This window comes from Halyomorpha halys, unplaced genomic scaffold (genome assembly GCF_000696795.3).
Source record: "Halyomorpha halys isolate HHAL.00 unplaced genomic scaffold, Hhal_1.1 Scaffold381.1, whole genome shotgun sequence".
Taxonomy (NCBI): Eukaryota; Metazoa; Arthropoda; class Insecta; order Hemiptera; family Pentatomidae; genus Halyomorpha; species Halyomorpha halys.
This window is the reverse complement of record NW_027112092.1, coordinates 277,372-295,802: the sequence shown is the minus strand read 5'-3', so window position 1 is coordinate 295,802 and position 18,431 is coordinate 277,372. Positions and strand designations below refer to the sequence as shown.

Here is an 18,431-nt window from a genome sequence, read left to right as displayed (position 1 = left end):
CGATATTTATTTATCAATGATTCATTCATGGATACGATATTTATTTATCAATGATTCATTCATGAATAAGGGTCATATCATTGGTTTCAACTATAGCTAATTTTTTCCTAACTCTGCCACACAGGTTAAAAAAAAAACTGTAAAGCTATACCACCAAACCATGATTGAGGCTCATTCGCACAAAGTCTAGTCTTAATGATTACGCACATTTAGGATTTTAAATTCTTTATGCCATATATTGAATCAGTCTTTTCTATCACAAAATTATTAAATAAATTATCTTAAAAGAGTTCAAAAATCAATTTTTTAAAAAGATTTTAAAAAAGTATACTGAACATTAATCAGATACATTAAAACAAAATTGTATTAATCAAAAACTTTTCATACCATGATATATCTGCGCTTCTTCATCTTCTTTCGTTCCAATTGTGGGAACTATAACAAATTTTAGCAGTAATTTAATTTAAACATTTACCAAAGCCTTAATTACTAATTTAACATTTAGGATAATCATAATAATTAGATGCAAGACTTTTAAATAAAATTTTATATTACCCAAGGTTTTAATATATACGGTTCAAACCAATATGACTTAATCAAAAGAATACATTTACAAAAATGTCTTCATATATTTTTAATATCTCAATAGAATCCTTCAGTAATATAAAACTATAATATAATATAAAATATAAACTTATTAAGATTAGATAGTATGTAAATTCATAAAAATAAAGAAAAAAAAAGAAAGAAGAAAACCTACTATTAGAGAAAGTTTCTTCTTTTATTTCTTCTTTTATAGAAACATCACATTAATCAGAAACATCAGTTAATTTTATCTGAAAAATTAAACAACACACATTAAAAAAGTTTTATAAAATAGCTACAATATTAGTGAAATTTTAACGAGTGGACAGAACCCTTTGCCTAACCAGAAGATTGTTGTATAGACTATTTATTTGTTCATACCTTCTTTATTTTTTGGGTGAATTCTTTTCATTTTTTATCATAAAACAAACTAATGTATAATTATCAAAATCATAGCATACACTATTATTTATATTAATCAAGCACCCAGGGATAGGGGGGACCCAATACCTCCTCTCCTGTTTAACATCACCTTACAAGCAGTCATTAATAGAACAGGAATAAATAAAGAAGGTACAGTGTTTACAAAGAAGACCCAGCCAGTTCCTAGCCTATGCAGATGATGTAGTCATCTAGGAGATCCCTAAAAAGCAAAACGACCTTATGAGCAAAGAAGATGGAACTACAAATCAACGAAAGTAAAACAAAGATTATGGTAGTAGGCAAAATACGGCAAGCCTAGAGGTGGAATCAATATAAAATAGGATATTACACTTTCTGAAACAGTCAAAAGTTTTCAGCACCTTGGCTTTATTAAAAATGGCTAGCTGAACGATGAAGAGGAGGTGAAAAGCAGAATTTAGACAGAAAATAGAGCCTATTCCTTAATCTCAAGGCTCATTGAAAATACCCAGGTAAACCATATGACCAAGTTCATCAATCGATCACGTTCAGACCAGTAGTCTTGTACAATAAAGAAAAATAGACTCTCAACAATAAAAGTATCAACCTGTTAAACAAGTGTGAGAAGTTAGAGAGTGATTCTGAGAAGAATCCTAGGTCCCATAGAATCAAGGGCAACAATGAATCCAAGATTTCCATTATTTATGAAAAGTAAATTAACAGAAAAATTAAAATTAAGTCTTTCTTAATGGAAAACACAATTATAAAACAGTCTTTTTTAAATTATCCTTTATAAATAAGTTTCAAAATATACCAAAACCCATACCATTTATGGCAGAACCATTTTCATAGTTGTTTTCTGAAGAAGGGTTTTCAACAATCCATATTTCACATCTCTTCACATCTGGAAAAATAAAATAAATCATATTAATGGCCAAATTTAAAGTTACTACTAATTGCTGGGTTGCATAAGTGGTCTTCAGTTTATGCACTGAATAGATTTGGTAAAAGATATCAGCCAAAATAATAGTGGTACGATTTTTAGAGTTAAAATAAAAGTTAACTTTTTTATTTATAATCCTTAAATTTCTTTCTTGAGACTGGCAATTTTTTACTAAATAATTCAAAAACACTATCCAAATTATAGTCTCAAAACATTTATTTCATTCACACGTCCAACGTTTCGGCCAATTCGGCCATCTTCAGGGACAATCTATTACAAAAAGTTTCCATTATTTGTATGATCCTACAATCAATTCAATTATTCAACATTATTATTTATAATTTACCTTACCTTAATTTACTATGAGACATATCATTTAACCATTTAAAAAAAAAAACTCCATATAGGCTATTCTGCCCAGGTCAAAACATTTACATCTATGAACAACATTAAAAACTATTAGGTAAACTTATTTTTTGTTAATCAGTATATCTCACATTTGTTTAATTACCTAATATGTCAAAAATACATTAAAAATCACAGTCAAATTATTTCACTTTTACCACTATTTATACACTTATTGTAGGATCATACAAATAATGGAAACTTTTTGTAATAGATTGTCCCTGAAGATGGCCGAATTGGCCGAAACGTTGGACGTGTGAATGAAATAAATGTTTTGAGACTATAATTTGGATAGTGTTTTTGAATTATTTAGTTAACTTTTTTTTCCAAATGTATGATTTTTTTAAATGACCCTCATACCAGTCATTTCTGACATACGGAGGGAGGGGAGGAGTTATCAACAGGTTACCACCCTATTCTGACACCATGGTGGGGGGGTCAAGCTTTCATTTTGAAGGACTGCCACAAAAATAAAAGTAAACCCCCCTGCCACTGCAGTTTCCAGATTGCAAAGACCTACGGCTCAACTAAAGCTACAGCCTATTCTAGATAACTCTAAAATTTAAGGCGAGAGCAGTTTAGACAAACAGGACTCAAATTCAAATTTGATACACCAAAAATCATATATCGGGAAAAACAGCTTTAAGTGAAATTTAAAGATAATTGGGCCATCAACAAAAAATTAGGTATAAAATATTTAAATTCATGTTACTCTAATCTAATAGAAACATAAGACATAATTAACAACACTAAATAAAAATAGTTTAATAATTCATAAATAATTTATGAAAAGAAATTTTTCAACAAGATTTATCATACCTACGAACAATAATTCAGTCATATAAAACAGGGGTGGGCAACTTTTCAGTATATAAGATCTAATTTTAATCTTTAAAATGTGTCACGATCGACTAACACTAACATAGGCATAGTCTAAGGGGCGTGAAATGCATACTATGTTTATAAACTCTGCAGTATGAGGTATGAGGTATGGGTAGATAAGAAAAATATATGTTTAAAACTATTTTTTATTTTGTAAATCACTTATTAAGTTTTCGAGGCATAGGCTCATGAAGAAAATAAATTTTCAGACCCAACTTTTGATAGCAGTAATCCTGACATGTAATACCTAAAAAATTTGATTTTTCAACATTTGTTCAAGATAGATTTTTACTTAATTTTATCAACTTCAATGCATAAGTTGTTCTTAAATATGATATAGTTGTTATAAAAATACACAGTAAGGATTTCTGCATTTGTTTTTTTTTTGGGCCAGGAAAAATTATCATGAAAGTATAATATGACTTACTTAATCTATCAATAGCTCGCCGAGTAAACCTCACAGATATATGGCTTATCTACACACCTACTTAAAAACAACAATTATTCAAAGGGTCAAAAAACTTACATCCAGGGAAATTATAAGAACATGGATAATTATTAACAATATTTATCAATTCAAAGTAGCTACACATAAGGACAGATTTAGAATTTACTTTGTTGCCTTAACATTAATGGAAAGACAGAGTATGCATGTCTCTAGCCAAGGAATTATAATTGTGTATATATCCTGACAAAGATAATAATAATGAGTCCACGCCTTAAGTCTGATGACACGTAAGTCAAAATATATTGTGCTGTGTGGGCAGTGTCAGGATGTCAGAATTCTAGGAATTTATGACCTTTGCAAATTCCCAGAATCATTAAACTATTGCTAGAAAGTTTTGTCTTCTACAATAATTTCAAAGTTCATGGTACATGGAATTCCACCACAGACAATGAAAGCGATCGATGATCAACAAAAATTGGGCTTGTGGTCGACTTGTCGACCACACCTGATATAAAAGAACTGACTGACCAAAATTGGTTATCTTGCTATCAAATTTAAATAAAACAAATTAAGAATATTATGGATAAAATAGATTTAAAACTCAACTATACTATTTATTAACACACTAGCTATTTAATAAATAAAAAAAAATTGCCATGGTTACGATATTTATTTATCAATGGTTCATTCATGAATAAAGGTCGTATCCATGGCAACTTTAGCTATTAGTTTCAACTATAGCTATCATTTATAATGCTTTGATACTTCAACTTCAATTTTCATAAAAATGAGGGTTAGTACACGTTGGTTCTCAATGGTTCAATTTAACCTATATTATAGAACAGTACATAACATTAATTTTAAATAATTAAAATTACCATCATAATCGTCTTCTTTTTCTTGTTTTATAATTATTTTACCAGGCATGGAACTCGTTTCTAAAAAGAAAAAATATATATAAATATAGTTCAATAAGTTTAAAAGATTATAGTTATACTTAAACATTCCTAGAACGTTGGGGCGAGGGGCTTTTCTTAAATGAACCAACTTACCTCTTCCCCCTAAAAAAAAATCGTTCGCTGGTTCGGTGAGATGAAAAATAAATAACGGAGGACCTGCAAAGCTTGTGAACACAAAAATAATAAAGAATAAAAAAAAGTAGAGAATAAAAAAAAAACCCTTCCAAAATGGTATACAAATTTAATAAAATTAAAATATAAAACAAAAATAAATAATAAAAAAAACTGTTACTGTTGTTATAAAAAATAAAGATGTGTAATAAAGAAAATAAAATAATTTGATAAATACATAAACAAATCGCCTCTCTTTAACTATAAAAAAAATGTTCTACTATTAATTAGAATAATTCCGCAGCGCTAAAATGATGCATGGCTCGAAGGAAAAAAAAATCACTCACAGTAGTGGTATGCGCATACCGCTCGTCTTGAACCTCCGCCGTCTTCAAACGTCGATTGGTGGGTGAGGGTCATGAGCTAACCCCAAAAAAAATCTTGGAATGCCTCAAAGCGGTGAGCCGGTGGGTGTCTCTCACTGTAACTTCTTGGCTCCAGGCAGCGGACTGTAGACTGTGGACTCCCTTATCGTCCCTGTATACAGGCCGTAATCCCATTGCAGCCCGCAATGTTGTTGTATACACCGAGCCGCAGCGATGTATTTCTATTATACACGCATATCACAACAAGCCTCCTTCCTTAACTACATTTACGTTATAAAATCTTACGTAATTTTAATTACAAAATAAAACTTAATTGTTATTAAATAAGGCAATCAACTTATAATTAACAAAAAAATAAAAACCAGTTGGAAGTAATAAAATTAAACTAACGAAAGAAAAATGTACTTTTGGGCTTTAACAATTATCAATGAATAGAAAAAATTTTCAACAAATTTTTTGGAGGATATTTTATTATTTACTGATTAATGAGCAATAAAATTAATTGTATTGTCAGGACTTTTAATATATATTTTTTTTCCAAAAAAATCAATTAAAATAAAATAAATAGCATAACAACTGATCATGTTTCAGGAATTCCTAAAATGTTTAAACAATAATTCATGCCAAAGTTCTCTATGACTAATTATAAATTATAAATATTTTCAATAAAACTAGTCAATATGATTTTAATCTCATAAGTATTAATGGGTATAATTAATTCAGTTTCTTACTGTTATCAAATATGCATTAGAAATTTCTCTAGCACCCACAACTTTGTTTTTTAATTTCAATTCTTTAAAATTATAATAAAACTTTTTTGTCCATTTGTCCGTCTCCTGAATAGTTTTGAAATTTATAAAATTCATTAAAATTTTAAAATATATAGCCGGCTTAAATTTACAGATGGCTTCATATATAATGGTTTGGCACTAAAAATCAGTTTTTACTTTGGTTCTCAATGACTCAATCTATTCCAATGTAATTTCAATAATAAGCAATTAAAATTACCATCATAATAGTCTTCCCTTTCTTGTTTAATAATTACTTGATCAGATAAGTGATTCTTTTCTGGAAAAAAATAAATAAAATAAAGTTAAAAATAGAATTCAACATATCATTTTCACCTTCCAGGGTGGTAGAGTTGTGTGATACATGTACTGAACCAAATTTTTAGTATAACTTTACAACGATAAGTGAAAATATTTCCTTTATTGTTGATTTACATTTATCTGACTAAAATATATTAGCTTCAACTGTTTAAAATTCAATCTTATAAGTCACCAGAGAGTAATATTTCTTCGATTCAATGAGCGTCTGTGACTTACAAGTAACAAAATCGAATATTTGTACTGATCTCTGTTCAATAAACTAATCTAGAAAGACTTTGAAGTGTACAATGGCACTTATTAAATACCATAAAATTTTCTATTCGCATAATTTTTATTATGAAAATTTAATACCAGCCTGATGGAGTTGATGAAAACAATAATGGGACAACATCTTTAGCTTGGATTTTGAACAAAGCCATTAAGAATAATTTAATATAATTTTTTTTTTAACCGATTTAAACTATATGTAGTGGAAAGTTTAACAATTCATTTTAGTTTAACAAATTGGATTTGTTAAAGAAGAATTGACCAATTGGACTATATGTTAAAACGTCTAATTTCCTGAATGGTTTCAAAAATTAACAAAATTCTTTATACAGCCAACAAAGGGCATCATATATAAGAGGAGAAGATGGTCGGGGGGTGCGGTCAGGAGAAAAATACAAATAAACAAAAATGATTTATTTGTGCCGACGTTTCAACCTGATTTCCAGTGTTTTTCTGCTGAATCCTCCCCCTCCTTGACCATCTTCTCTTATTTATCTACGGTCAACTATTCTCACCTCATTACGGAATCATAATTCTTTAACACTTAAAAATTGATTTTCACAAAAGTGAAGGAAAATCCACTTTGGCTCTCAACACCTCAATTAATTTCATAATATGCAATATCAATTTCAAGTAATTAAAATTACCATCATAATCTTCCTTCTCCTCTTTAATAAGTATTTCACCAGGTAGTGGATTCGTAACTGAAAAAAATAAATAAAAATAGATTTCAATATATTCGAGGGATTAACATAGTTGATGAATCAATCAGAACTTGTAGTAATGAGTTGCAGTTAATCCTCGAATATTTCTATTTTCAAAATAAGATTAATAAAACTAAATTAATTAATAGTCAAATAGATTGTAATCGCCAGTATTTTAAAATATGTTTTTTCCTTAAAAAATCGATTATTAAAATAAAATCAAAAATATTTTGGAACAGATTGTGTTTTAAGAATGATATAGTAGAAAATATTTACCTTGTTGCTTATTTAAAATTAAATATAAAACTATATTTATATGATCCAAAACATTTAGTTGTTTTAAATTTTTTCAAAATCCAGTAAAAACAAAAACTTAATATATATTGTAATATTTAAAATTAATAAAAAGGAAAATTAATAGTTTTTACTTATTTTCATAGTTTTGAATACGAAAAAGTCAAATAAAAAGGTTAAATATTAAATAGAATTTTATTTAAATTTTATAACATGATTAACTCTTAATCTCAGGACGGGTTTTTAGGTAATCAGAAACAGACACTCTTTTACCAATAACACTTAATTAAATTACTATCTCTTTTACAAGTGTATTTAATTTTAGGTATTAGAATAAAACAAACCATATTTCATAGAATGTTCTTTAGAAGATTTTCTTAAAAAAATAACACTGACTGTTGGCAATCTTTCTGCAAACAAACACTAACAAAACAAAGCATTGGTTCTCTTACAGTTTTCAACTCACTTCTCCATCCACCGAAGTGCATTTTTGGCGATCCAAACAAAGAGTCCCTTATTCTTCTTGGGTGACTCCTCGATGTCCTCTTTTTCAAGATGTCCACCCTTGCTTGACCAAAATTGATGAGGACTTCCTCATCCTGGAAACATCATTTCCCGTCCGTGCCCAAACAACAAATGAATCAAAAATCAAGTTGTCTTCCTTCCCCTTCTCTAGTTCTGAACATCGATTGTAGCACTATGGTTTTGAGTTTTTTCTTATAATTTACTTTATGAATAATTTTCTTTAATACTTGTTCTTAACTTATATTTTTTCTTAAATTTACTGTAACTACTAATATAATGGAAAGTTAAAATATTTGAATCTGCTCAACATGGCCACGATTCAACAAACTTTTTGCAGGACTCGTGCCGCCATCTTGGCTTTGCATGATATCTTTTGTGACTGTATATTTTACTGATGAAAATAGGTTAGCTTGCTTTTAGGTTCAATACTACAAATAAACATATTGAAAAGATAAACCACACTACTAAAAACCATTTATATATAAAAATTAACTATTTACTCATAAAAGAGGTTATTATAATATATTTTCAAATATCTTGTTCGAGACTGGTATTACTATTCAATTAAAATAAATTACATCCATAAAGTCCCAACACTGTTAATTAATAACTTCAAATGTGCAATGTTTCAGCCAACCTGGCCATCATCAGGGACAATTTTAAAATAAAATTACACAGCCTCACATCAACCTATAAAAATTTGCAGGCTATTCTGCCTAGGTCAAATATATTATAAATAAAATTAACCTATATTGTCACTTATTAATTTAAATTTTAAAAAACTTTAACTATGAATTGTCTTAGCACTAAGTTATCAACAACTATTATAAGTTCGTGATAATAGTGTTAACAAAATTGTAATTAAAAGTTTTTAAATTTAATAAACATAATGAATAGGTGAAAAAATAGGTAAATTTTAAATATAGTATATTAGACCTGGACAGAATAACCTGCAAATTTCTTATAGGTTGATGTGAGGCTGTGAAATTTTAGTTTAAAATTGCCCCTGATGATGGCCAAATTGGCTAAAATGTTGGACATTTGAAACTATTAATAAAAATTTTAGATTGGTTGATTTTTCTATAAGATGTGAAAGGAGATGCTTTGATATCAGAACCAATCAATCATGTTTTAGGTATCCTTGACTGTTTAAACAATAATTCATTACTAAGTTCTCAATGAATTATTAGTCTCCATAGTAATGGTCAACAAGATATTTACCTTACGAGTATTATTAGGTGCACTTAATGCAGTTTCTTCTACAATTTGAAATATAAATTAGTGATTTCTATTAGAATTATTCAAGTCTAGGACAGGTAGTTTTTTAAATTAATGGACTCAAACCAAAAATCTCTTTCTATATAATCTTTTCAATTTCTAGAGACTGGTATTTATTGTTTAAATAAATCAATTGGTATCCATGTTAAGTCTCAATACTCTTCATTATACTGTCGGGGTTGTCTGGTCTTAGGCGATTTCTCAAGCCTGATATCCACTTTACAGAAGGCCCACGACAAGGCGTATTCAATAATAAGATAGGAACGGCCGTGCCAGAGGATGAGCCCTGGACACTGACGTAGGTAGAGGAGGTCTAGGTGAGAGAGTCTGAGGTAGAGTAACAGTTCTAGTGGCCGTGATGAAGCGGACGGACCAGTAAGCTGATAAGGCTAGGTGCAGCTCTAGTTGCCGAGATGAAGCGGATGGACCAGTAAGCTGATAAGGCTAGGTGCAGCTCTAGTTGCCGAGATGAAGCGGACGGACTAGAGCCAGAGAGAGACAGGATATTACACTGGTTGCCGAGATGAAGCGGATGGACCAGTGTAACCGTTAAGGACTAGGTTACAATCTTAGTTGCCGAGATGAAGCAGACGGACAATCTTAGTTCGCTAAGAATGCTGGAGAGAAGTAGAGGAGATTGGCCATCGTCTTAGGTGTGCGTACATAGAAACAACTTTTGCGAGTATAGATTGGCAATGAACTTCTCTAATTCAAGCAGGGTGTACGCCACCAGTGCCATGACTAGACCCAGGTAAGGACGTCGATCTAAGTTCAAAGAGGGTTTTTTTTTTTTTAATCTCCGATTTTATTTATTTAAAACTATTACAATTATATATACAACTTAAATCTAAGGAAAATGTTTGACTGTTGATGGTATTGTAGCGAGAGGGAGCAAGTGGTTGGACCACAACTCACCAGAGCGCTCCACCTCGAGCCTCACCGAAGCTCTCAAATTTATAAATCACTTCATTTTGTAAAAAACACATTGTCATTTTTATATATTAATAATTTCTGTACATAATACTTAACAATGTCAATAGAATGATTAATAAATGAAACCAAAATAATGCACGAACCTATCTCAAGCAGACTTGTACTGACCGCTTCTCGGTCACAGCCGCATGGACTAGGCCTATAAATAAGGGACGTGGGGAATATGGAAGGGGCCTATAATTATTTATAGGGCTAGTCCATGCGGCTGTGACCGAGAAGCGGTCAGTACATGTCTGCTTGAGATAGGTTCGTGCATTATTTTGGTTTTGTTTATTAATCATTCTATTGACATTGTTAAGTATTATGTACAGAAATTATTAATATATAAAAATTACAATATCTCTTTAACAAAAAAGAAGTATTAAGTAAATTTGAGAGCTTCGGTAAGGCTTGAGGTGCAGTGCTCTGGTGAGTTGTGATCACACCGCTTGCTCCCTCTCGCTACAATACCATCAACAGTCAAACATTTCGGCCTCAAGGACAATCTTAATTATAAATTTACACCTCCCATCCAATTATTTAAAAACATTTTTCAGATTATTCTGCCCCATTATTGTGACAAAATAGGGTGATTTGACTGATATTGATGACCTGGGCAGAATAGCCTGCAAAATGTTTTTAAATAATTGGATGTGAGGTGTAAATTTATATTTAAGATTGCCCTTGAGGATGGCTGAAACGTTGGACTGTTGATGATAGAATTAAGAGTGCTGAGAATTGGCATGGAAACCAATTGATTTATTTAAGCAAAAAATCTCTTTTCATTATAATAATATGGATAAATAAAAAAAAATGTGGAAGTTTTGGGACTGGTTGACAGAAGTGAAGCTTCTGAAAAAGAAATAATTTATTAAAATTTGCATCTCCTCATGCATTTCTTCTTCTAGCTTAAGGCAGAAAATACTAATTCCAAAATAATAATAATAATAATTAGAATACAACAGCCATTACCTAAATCAATTCTAGCAGGAAAATATTTTATATTGCAATAGGAGAGTATGAAGTAACAGAAGATCACTCAATCAGACTGGCACTGCTGCTTTAGCTAATACCAAACAGAAATTTAGCAAATCAGATTCAGAGTTACTGAAATAAACTCTTCACCTTCCAATTAATATTTTGGAGCCTATATATGCAAATATTTCAGAAATTGAAATTGTTAACCAATATCTATAATTAAGACTTAAGATGCATCACATGAATCATGAGAAAAAGCTACTACCATATGTTTTGTGTTGCCAATATATGCTGTTTCCTTCTCCCACGTAAGCTACAAAAACTCATGCTATCTTAAACTACACATGTAAAAGATGTTTCAATATGGGTCAAGCCAAAGAGCGAAAATATTTGTGGACATAATTGGATGCTTTCGGAGATCAAAAATGTAATACCAAAGCAAATAATTTTGAGTTAGAATATTTAATTTAAAGACATTTATCAAATCTAGTGCAATAGTCTTTAGCAACAGGGGCATGATGCTAAGCAAATCATAATATTATTTGATAATCAAGTTCATTTTCATATAAAGCTAGATGGGCATTAATCTAGCTAATTTTATCTCAACGTCTTTTTACCTTGAAGAAGATTCTTGTTTCTCCTTTTTTCTCTTTGATGGGTGGATGGTTTATGATGAAGCTCTGTCCTCATCTTTTTCTTCCTCGGTGCATCATTTTCTGGTGATGTTATTGGTATTTCTGAAGATGGAGTACTCTCTCCTAGAGAAGTTACAGGAAGTTCTGTATCATCTGATGATTCAGAGGAAGCTGATCCTTCGCTAGGAGTTTCTGTTTCCTTAACAAAATGATAAGGATTATTTAAATGGATTTTTAAAATATACAATGTATAGACATTGGATAGATATTCCTGGCCTATCTGATGGTTTTAGGTTTTTTATTTAGGTGCTTGTGAAGAATCCCGTCAGTGGTCAGCATTCCTTGTGGCCATCATTAGAACTATTGCCTTATTAATTGTAAACTTTCTTGGTTGGTTTCTATTTAATCTTCTTTTTGAATTCGTTTATTTTTGTTTATATTATCATGAGTTTCTGTCAAATACCATCAGGAGGACCTGATAGCTAATTCAGAAGGCTGTGCGTTTGATTCTCACCTGGATAAGTCAATATTTATTTTGCAGTACTCTGAGAAAAGAATCTTGACATTCTCACTCTAGGGCTAGACCTGGTAAATCTTTGGCGAACCAGCCCTCTCCATGCCTGCCTGTCTTGGGCAACTGCTTTCCAGTTTGCTGCATGCCATTTGTCAATCCATCTGGTTTTTGGCCTCCCATGTGGTCTCTTGCCACTCTACTGGAATTTATTGTTGTGTATAGGCATCTTAATGGATTGCTTTGAGCCACATGTCCCGCCTATCTTGACCTCCTTGCCTTTATATCAGGGGATATTGACTGACCAGTCTTTGCAATCAGTTCAGTTTTAGTTCTTCTCCTCCATCTGTTAAGGCTCTGATCCAAGATAAGGCTCCTGTTATTGTGAGGAGGACTTTCTGTTTAAATCTCTCAATTCTGCTTTCTAAGGTACCTGTTAGAGCCTAGACCTCGCAACTAGCTTTATCATGACATTATATCCCTTAGCTTGAGACTTGTAGAGATTTTTCAGGATTTCAGTATTCTTGACAAAGAGAAGGGTCTGTTACCGCTTGTTATACACTGGTCTATCTAAGTCCGTTGATCATTTATATAGGTTATTGGTTATTATATATATCGCTTATATTTCAAATGAATTAAAGAGAAGAAAGAAACATATCTAAAGCAAGAGTTCTCGCTGGGGAAAACTAGTCATATATATTTGTGTCAGGTACAGGTATGTAGCAACAAAACTCATAATCACTTGTATCCTTTGGCTTACCACCCACTCATACCCTCAATTGTTCCTTTTCAGCTAAAATGGCTCAACTTAGCACAATTGTGAACCAGTTTATTGTGTTGTTCTTTTTAAAAAATTAAATTTTGTTTGTAATATACATAAGTTTGCATTGTAATTAAGTAATAAATAATTAAAACGTTATATTTTAAATCCTAGAAATATATTCTTAAAAATTCAAACAGGATAGACTTTATAATAAACAGAAGATGGACATATCAATAACTTAGAATCTATCAGTATTTCACATGAAAGCCACCAGAAGCACTTATCACGGACAGTATTCTTCAAAAGTAACTTTTTATTAAGTATATAGACACCTTCTATAAAAAAATAATGTTTGCAGATCTTTTTTATTTCACTTGTGTCGAAGGGTTAAAATATTTTTTTTTTCAAGGAAACTCCCACTACTTGTAATTTCTTTTAATTTACTGCCGATGTTTCAGACATTTATCCATGATCTGTTCCAATCTATAAGACATTAGAAAAAAATAGATTTTATCAACCCTTTACATTCTCTCCTAAATTTACATAATTTAGTACAATATTATACAATGTAAAACAAATATATGAAATGAAAAAAATTCAAATATCAATATGTTTTTATTTAATTATCTTATATCATCCAATATTTCTTATTATCCCTTTGTTATTATTTGTCTTTATTTAAATAAATTGGTATTTATCCTAAAATTAATGTTGCATTATAAAATTTAAAGAAATGTAATTTTAAATTATATTGTGGTGGCAAGATTATTAATGTCTTCAGCGGCAATAGTCAACGTTAGCAAAGAGACTGTTTGAAATGGGTTTGTCACAAATGAAATTATTATCAACATTTTTATTTCTCTGGTATATTTCTTGAAAATTTATTTGTATTTATAATTCATTTAATTTTTCATTATTTAGCATTTGTTTGAGTGGCAAACCCATTTGAAACCTCTCGCCATATGATCAATTACTAACAATTTTATAATTAATGACTAAGTGTGTTTTTCGTATGCCTAAAAAAACTGAATATTTCTGTTCATAATAATTTTTGAATCTGTTGTTTTATATTCAAGCATAAACGTTGTTTTTTTTTTGTTGTTTTTTTTGGCCAAGACTCCCATTAGAGTCCTATACTGCCTAACCATGGTTGGGGGTCAAAGTTCTTCATTTTGTGGGACCGCCACTCAATGAAAAAAGTCGACGTCCCAGGCCGGATTCGAACCGGCACCGCCAATAGACATCAAATTGGTAAGACTGTGTCTTAACCACTGAGCTATGGCGGTCCATAAACGTTGTTGTTTAGACTAATAAAGAGTGTACCTAACGATTCATCTTTATCATTATAATAGGGACACGAAGTAAAATATTATTTCATTCTCAAATTATACCTCTTTGTAGATGTTCATCTACTTGTCACTCTCTGTAATTGGACTGATAAACTTTTACTTATTTGAGAATGTTCGGTTTAATCCCACTTCTGTCTTTTTTGGCCATACTGATTATTGTTATATATTCATTTTAGTGATTATGTCATAAAAAGTTGCCACGTTGAACGTAATGGGTTAATAAAATATATTTCTTCTAATATATCATAGATTGGACCAAATGATGGAGAGATGTCTGAAAGTTGACAATAATTCAATAAAAAAGTAAAAGTAAAGAGGGCTTTCCTTGAAATAACGATCCTGAACGATATTTTCAGAGCAATATTTATACAATATTTATAATGAGGTGTCGATAGTTGACCATAGATTAATAAGTGGAGAAGATGGTCTGGAGGTGCGGTCAGCAAACGATCAAAAAATTATTTATTCATGTCAACGTTTCGACCGGAATTTCAGGTCTCCATTAGGGCTATAAAACAACAAGAGATAACAACCATCATTCAGAAAAACATACAAATTAAAAGAAATAATAAACTGACAAATATGGAAATATACATAACAATGAATTGAAAATAAAATAGTTGATTAATAACCATGGAATTAGACAGTAGCAGATTGATAACAATGAAAAATGAAATATAATATTATAAAGGTAAGAAGATATGTATAAGATAAGATATGTACGTATTGTCTAAAAAACTGAAAGAAACAATTTTAATCTACATGTTTATTAGTTTTTAGATACTAGCAGTTTTTTAGACACTATTTACATATCTCAACTTATCTGCTTACTTATATAATATTATATTTCATCTTTCATTTTTATCTATCTGCTACTGTCTAGTTGCATGGTTATTATATTATATATAGTTTTATAGCCCTGATTAAGACCTTAAAGTCGGCAGGAATAAATACATTTTTGTTTATTTGCTGACCAGACCCCAGAACATCTTCTCCACTTATTTCTGAGATTTATTTGAGTACTATCTCTTATTGGTTAGACACACATATTGATTAACAGTAATCAGCAAACATTGTTGGTATAACTAAATTTACAATACTGAAAATAGAATAAATAAAACTTACATCAGGAATTATCCGCAAGTGTTTAGGTAAAGGAGGAAAGATACTTGGGATCACACCCTCCCTCAGATGTGCGATTTGGGAATGATATGTCATGTTAAAATCACTTGGAACAAAATGATCAGAACAAATCCTAGAATTAGGAGCAGGTGTCCAATTCTTTCTATTTATGGCTTTAATCCATTGGGTTCTCAATTCTGGATCCACTGGAATCCTAACAAATGGAATTTAAATTAATATCCTTGAGGTTAAAAAATCAATATTTAATTAAATGCATTCACTTAAAAATACAGTACAAGAAATATTGAGAAAAGATTGTTTTTTTCAAGCAATGTTCTATTTAATTTAATAATTTATAACAATAAAAATAAAGGCTTAGCGAACCCGAAAGTTTGATGCCGATACCCCCAATCATTCTCTACATACAGTGACACCCCTCCAAACCCAAATCCCCTCAATCAGTTTTAATGCCATCCTCCCATCCATGTTTCGGTCTACCTTCTGGACACTTACCCATGGGTTCACTGTTTATTAATATATTAGGGATCCGCCCATTTACTAAGCCCTACAACCTTACACGCCTATCTTATATGCCACAATGCTATAACCTGAATTATATTTACCAAATGCAGTTCCCTTAATTCAGCATTGTGTAACCTTCTGAATTCTCCTGTTAATTCATCTTTTTTCAGTCCGAATAATTTATGTAATAGTTTATTTTAAAAAACCTTAGGTACTATTCTTCCTTCAGTGTAAGAGGCCATGTTTTGCATCCTTAAAGAACAATGAGAAGGATAAGTTTTTTTTAATTTAAACTTTTAAGTTTTGGGACAGAAGGCGCAAGCTTCTGCACCAATTTTGAGATTGAAAAATAACAAGCATTTTCCACCTTTAATCTTCGAGTTTTTTATTTTATTAGTACTATTATTTATTTTTATTTTTTAAACTTATTTATCCATTCAAGTGTTTCTTTTAACCAGCTGTTTATTATATTTTCCTTTGAATCTATGTGTTAGTCTTAGTTCTCGTAGAATGTATTTGTTTGTTTGTTTTTGGGAAGCTGATCTACTGCTGTGACTATTATTAATGGTCTGATCTCACATTGCCATCTAATAGTGAATTTGTTTAGCTGGTCACTGGAGAGGATCTAGAAGGGTGAATTCAGGAGAGTGAATTTGCTGATCGGGTGAATTAAAAATTGTGAAATGGTGAAATTGAAGGAACAGAAAGGGGAAAGAAAAAAAAGGAATGAATTGAAATATTTGTATCTGGTGTATAAACTGAATTTGATTATAAAAGGAAACTGTAGGGAAAAAAAATGTTTTTTAATATACCATGTTATTTATGTAATTTATATTTGTCCGATTACGGATTGATAAGTATGCTGTGTATGTAGCAACCTGATGTATTTGGGCAGTATAGATGAATAAAGTAATTCTCTCTCTTTAGTTCTATAGTTTCCTTTTCCTCACCCAATAATACCAAATCATCAGCGTACTGAAGCACCGGTATTTTATCACTTAAAGTTAAACCATTTTCAAATGCATCATATTATTAATAACTTATTCTAGTGCTAGGTTAAATAAGATCGGTGATAAAGAATAGCCTTGTTTTGAACCCGACTGAACATCAAACTTCTCAGAATAATGATTACTGATTCGTACCTTATTAAAATTTATGGTCATGCATATCTGTACTAGATTAACTAACTCTTTGGATATTCCCTGTCCAATCAAAATATTCGACAGCTTCTGACAGTCAATAGAATCGTAAGCCTTTTCAAAATCTATATAAAGCTGGTGAACTACCCTGTTTCAGATTATAGTTTCTAGTACTATTAAACTCTGGAACTGTTTTTAAAATTTAAAACGGATTTAAATGTTTTTTAGATGATTTTAGAGATCCGATTTTATTGATTAATTAAATGTAAATATTTACATTGGTGAACTACCAATGGTGAACCCAGCTTAAAAGATGTTTTATTTAAAAGCTCCTCAGGGTTCTAGCTATTTGGCTAGAATTCAAATTCAGCGCTATAATTGTTCTATTAAATAATCTTCTTAAAAAATGCATTATTTTCAATTAATTTCTGTTACTTGGTCTAAAGTAATCCAAAAACTGAGTTTTTATTTACCTATGAAACGTAACTTTATTTCTTCCAGTACGATTCGTGCACCTTAAAACACTACAGGTTACCATCCTGTATTCCAATCAAGTAAAAATAAGAAATTTTATAAAAAAAAAATTTTTTAAATCTGAGAATTAATAGTAATCACAAAAATAGTTAATTTTGACAACAAAACAGGCCTAAGGTTATTATAACCCCTGAGGGTACCTTCTAAGCAAAAGTGAAAAAAAGGAGGTGACCACGCCTTCGGAGTCCCAAACTCCATTCACGTTAATTTGTATTTCTAACTTTAATGTAATTATCTGTAAAATCGTATTCAATTCATATAATCGCAAATATGAACGGAATATAAGTTGTACCACACGCTATTTCCAGTAATTTGGTTCAGCGACAATGAAAACTCATTAATGCGTTATCGAGAAATTCGTGCTTATATCTCTGTTCTAATTAAAAGTTTCAATATGAATCGGGAACATATTTACTGTTATAAAAAGTAGAGACTGAATATAAAATTTAATAAACAAAATTTTCATTAACTTCGTAAATTTTTAAATTAATGTTTTCTCAGAACAGTTAATGAAAAATGAATCCCTTTTAAGGAAAATATTAAAATATAAAGTTTGATACAAATAAATAAATAGTTGTCTATAATGTAATGTTGAAAGTTGGTTATTA

General features: G+C 30.5%; 1 protein-coding gene across 5 annotated transcripts in view; it reads right to left on the bottom strand.

Moving 5' to 3' along the window:
* Positions 1-18,431, bottom strand: part of LOC106682004 (THAP domain-containing protein 1) — a 49,658-nt gene that overhangs the window by 3,952 nt on the left and 27,275 nt on the right. For 2 of the 5 annotated variants that reach the window (XM_014422629.2, XM_067050087.1), the window contains 8 exons: positions 15,632-15,842; positions 11,866-12,082; positions 7,145-7,201; positions 6,130-6,189; positions 4,544-4,603; positions 1,814-1,891; positions 761-836; positions 388-435 (listed from right to left, as the gene is read on the bottom strand). In XM_014422629.2, the coding sequence (XP_014278115.2) occupies positions 823-836; positions 1,814-1,891; positions 4,544-4,603; positions 6,130-6,189; positions 7,145-7,201; positions 11,866-12,082; positions 15,632-15,842 (697 nt within the window). In that variant the 3' untranslated portion in view covers positions 388-435; positions 761-822. Of the gene's footprint in view, positions 1-387; positions 436-760; positions 837-1,813; positions 1,892-4,543; positions 4,604-6,129; positions 6,190-7,144; positions 7,202-11,865; positions 12,083-15,631; positions 15,843-16,251; positions 16,410-17,762; positions 17,946-18,431 lie in introns of those variants that run through there. The other 3 variants (XM_067050086.1, XM_067050089.1, XM_067050088.1) reach the window with 3 other exon arrangements.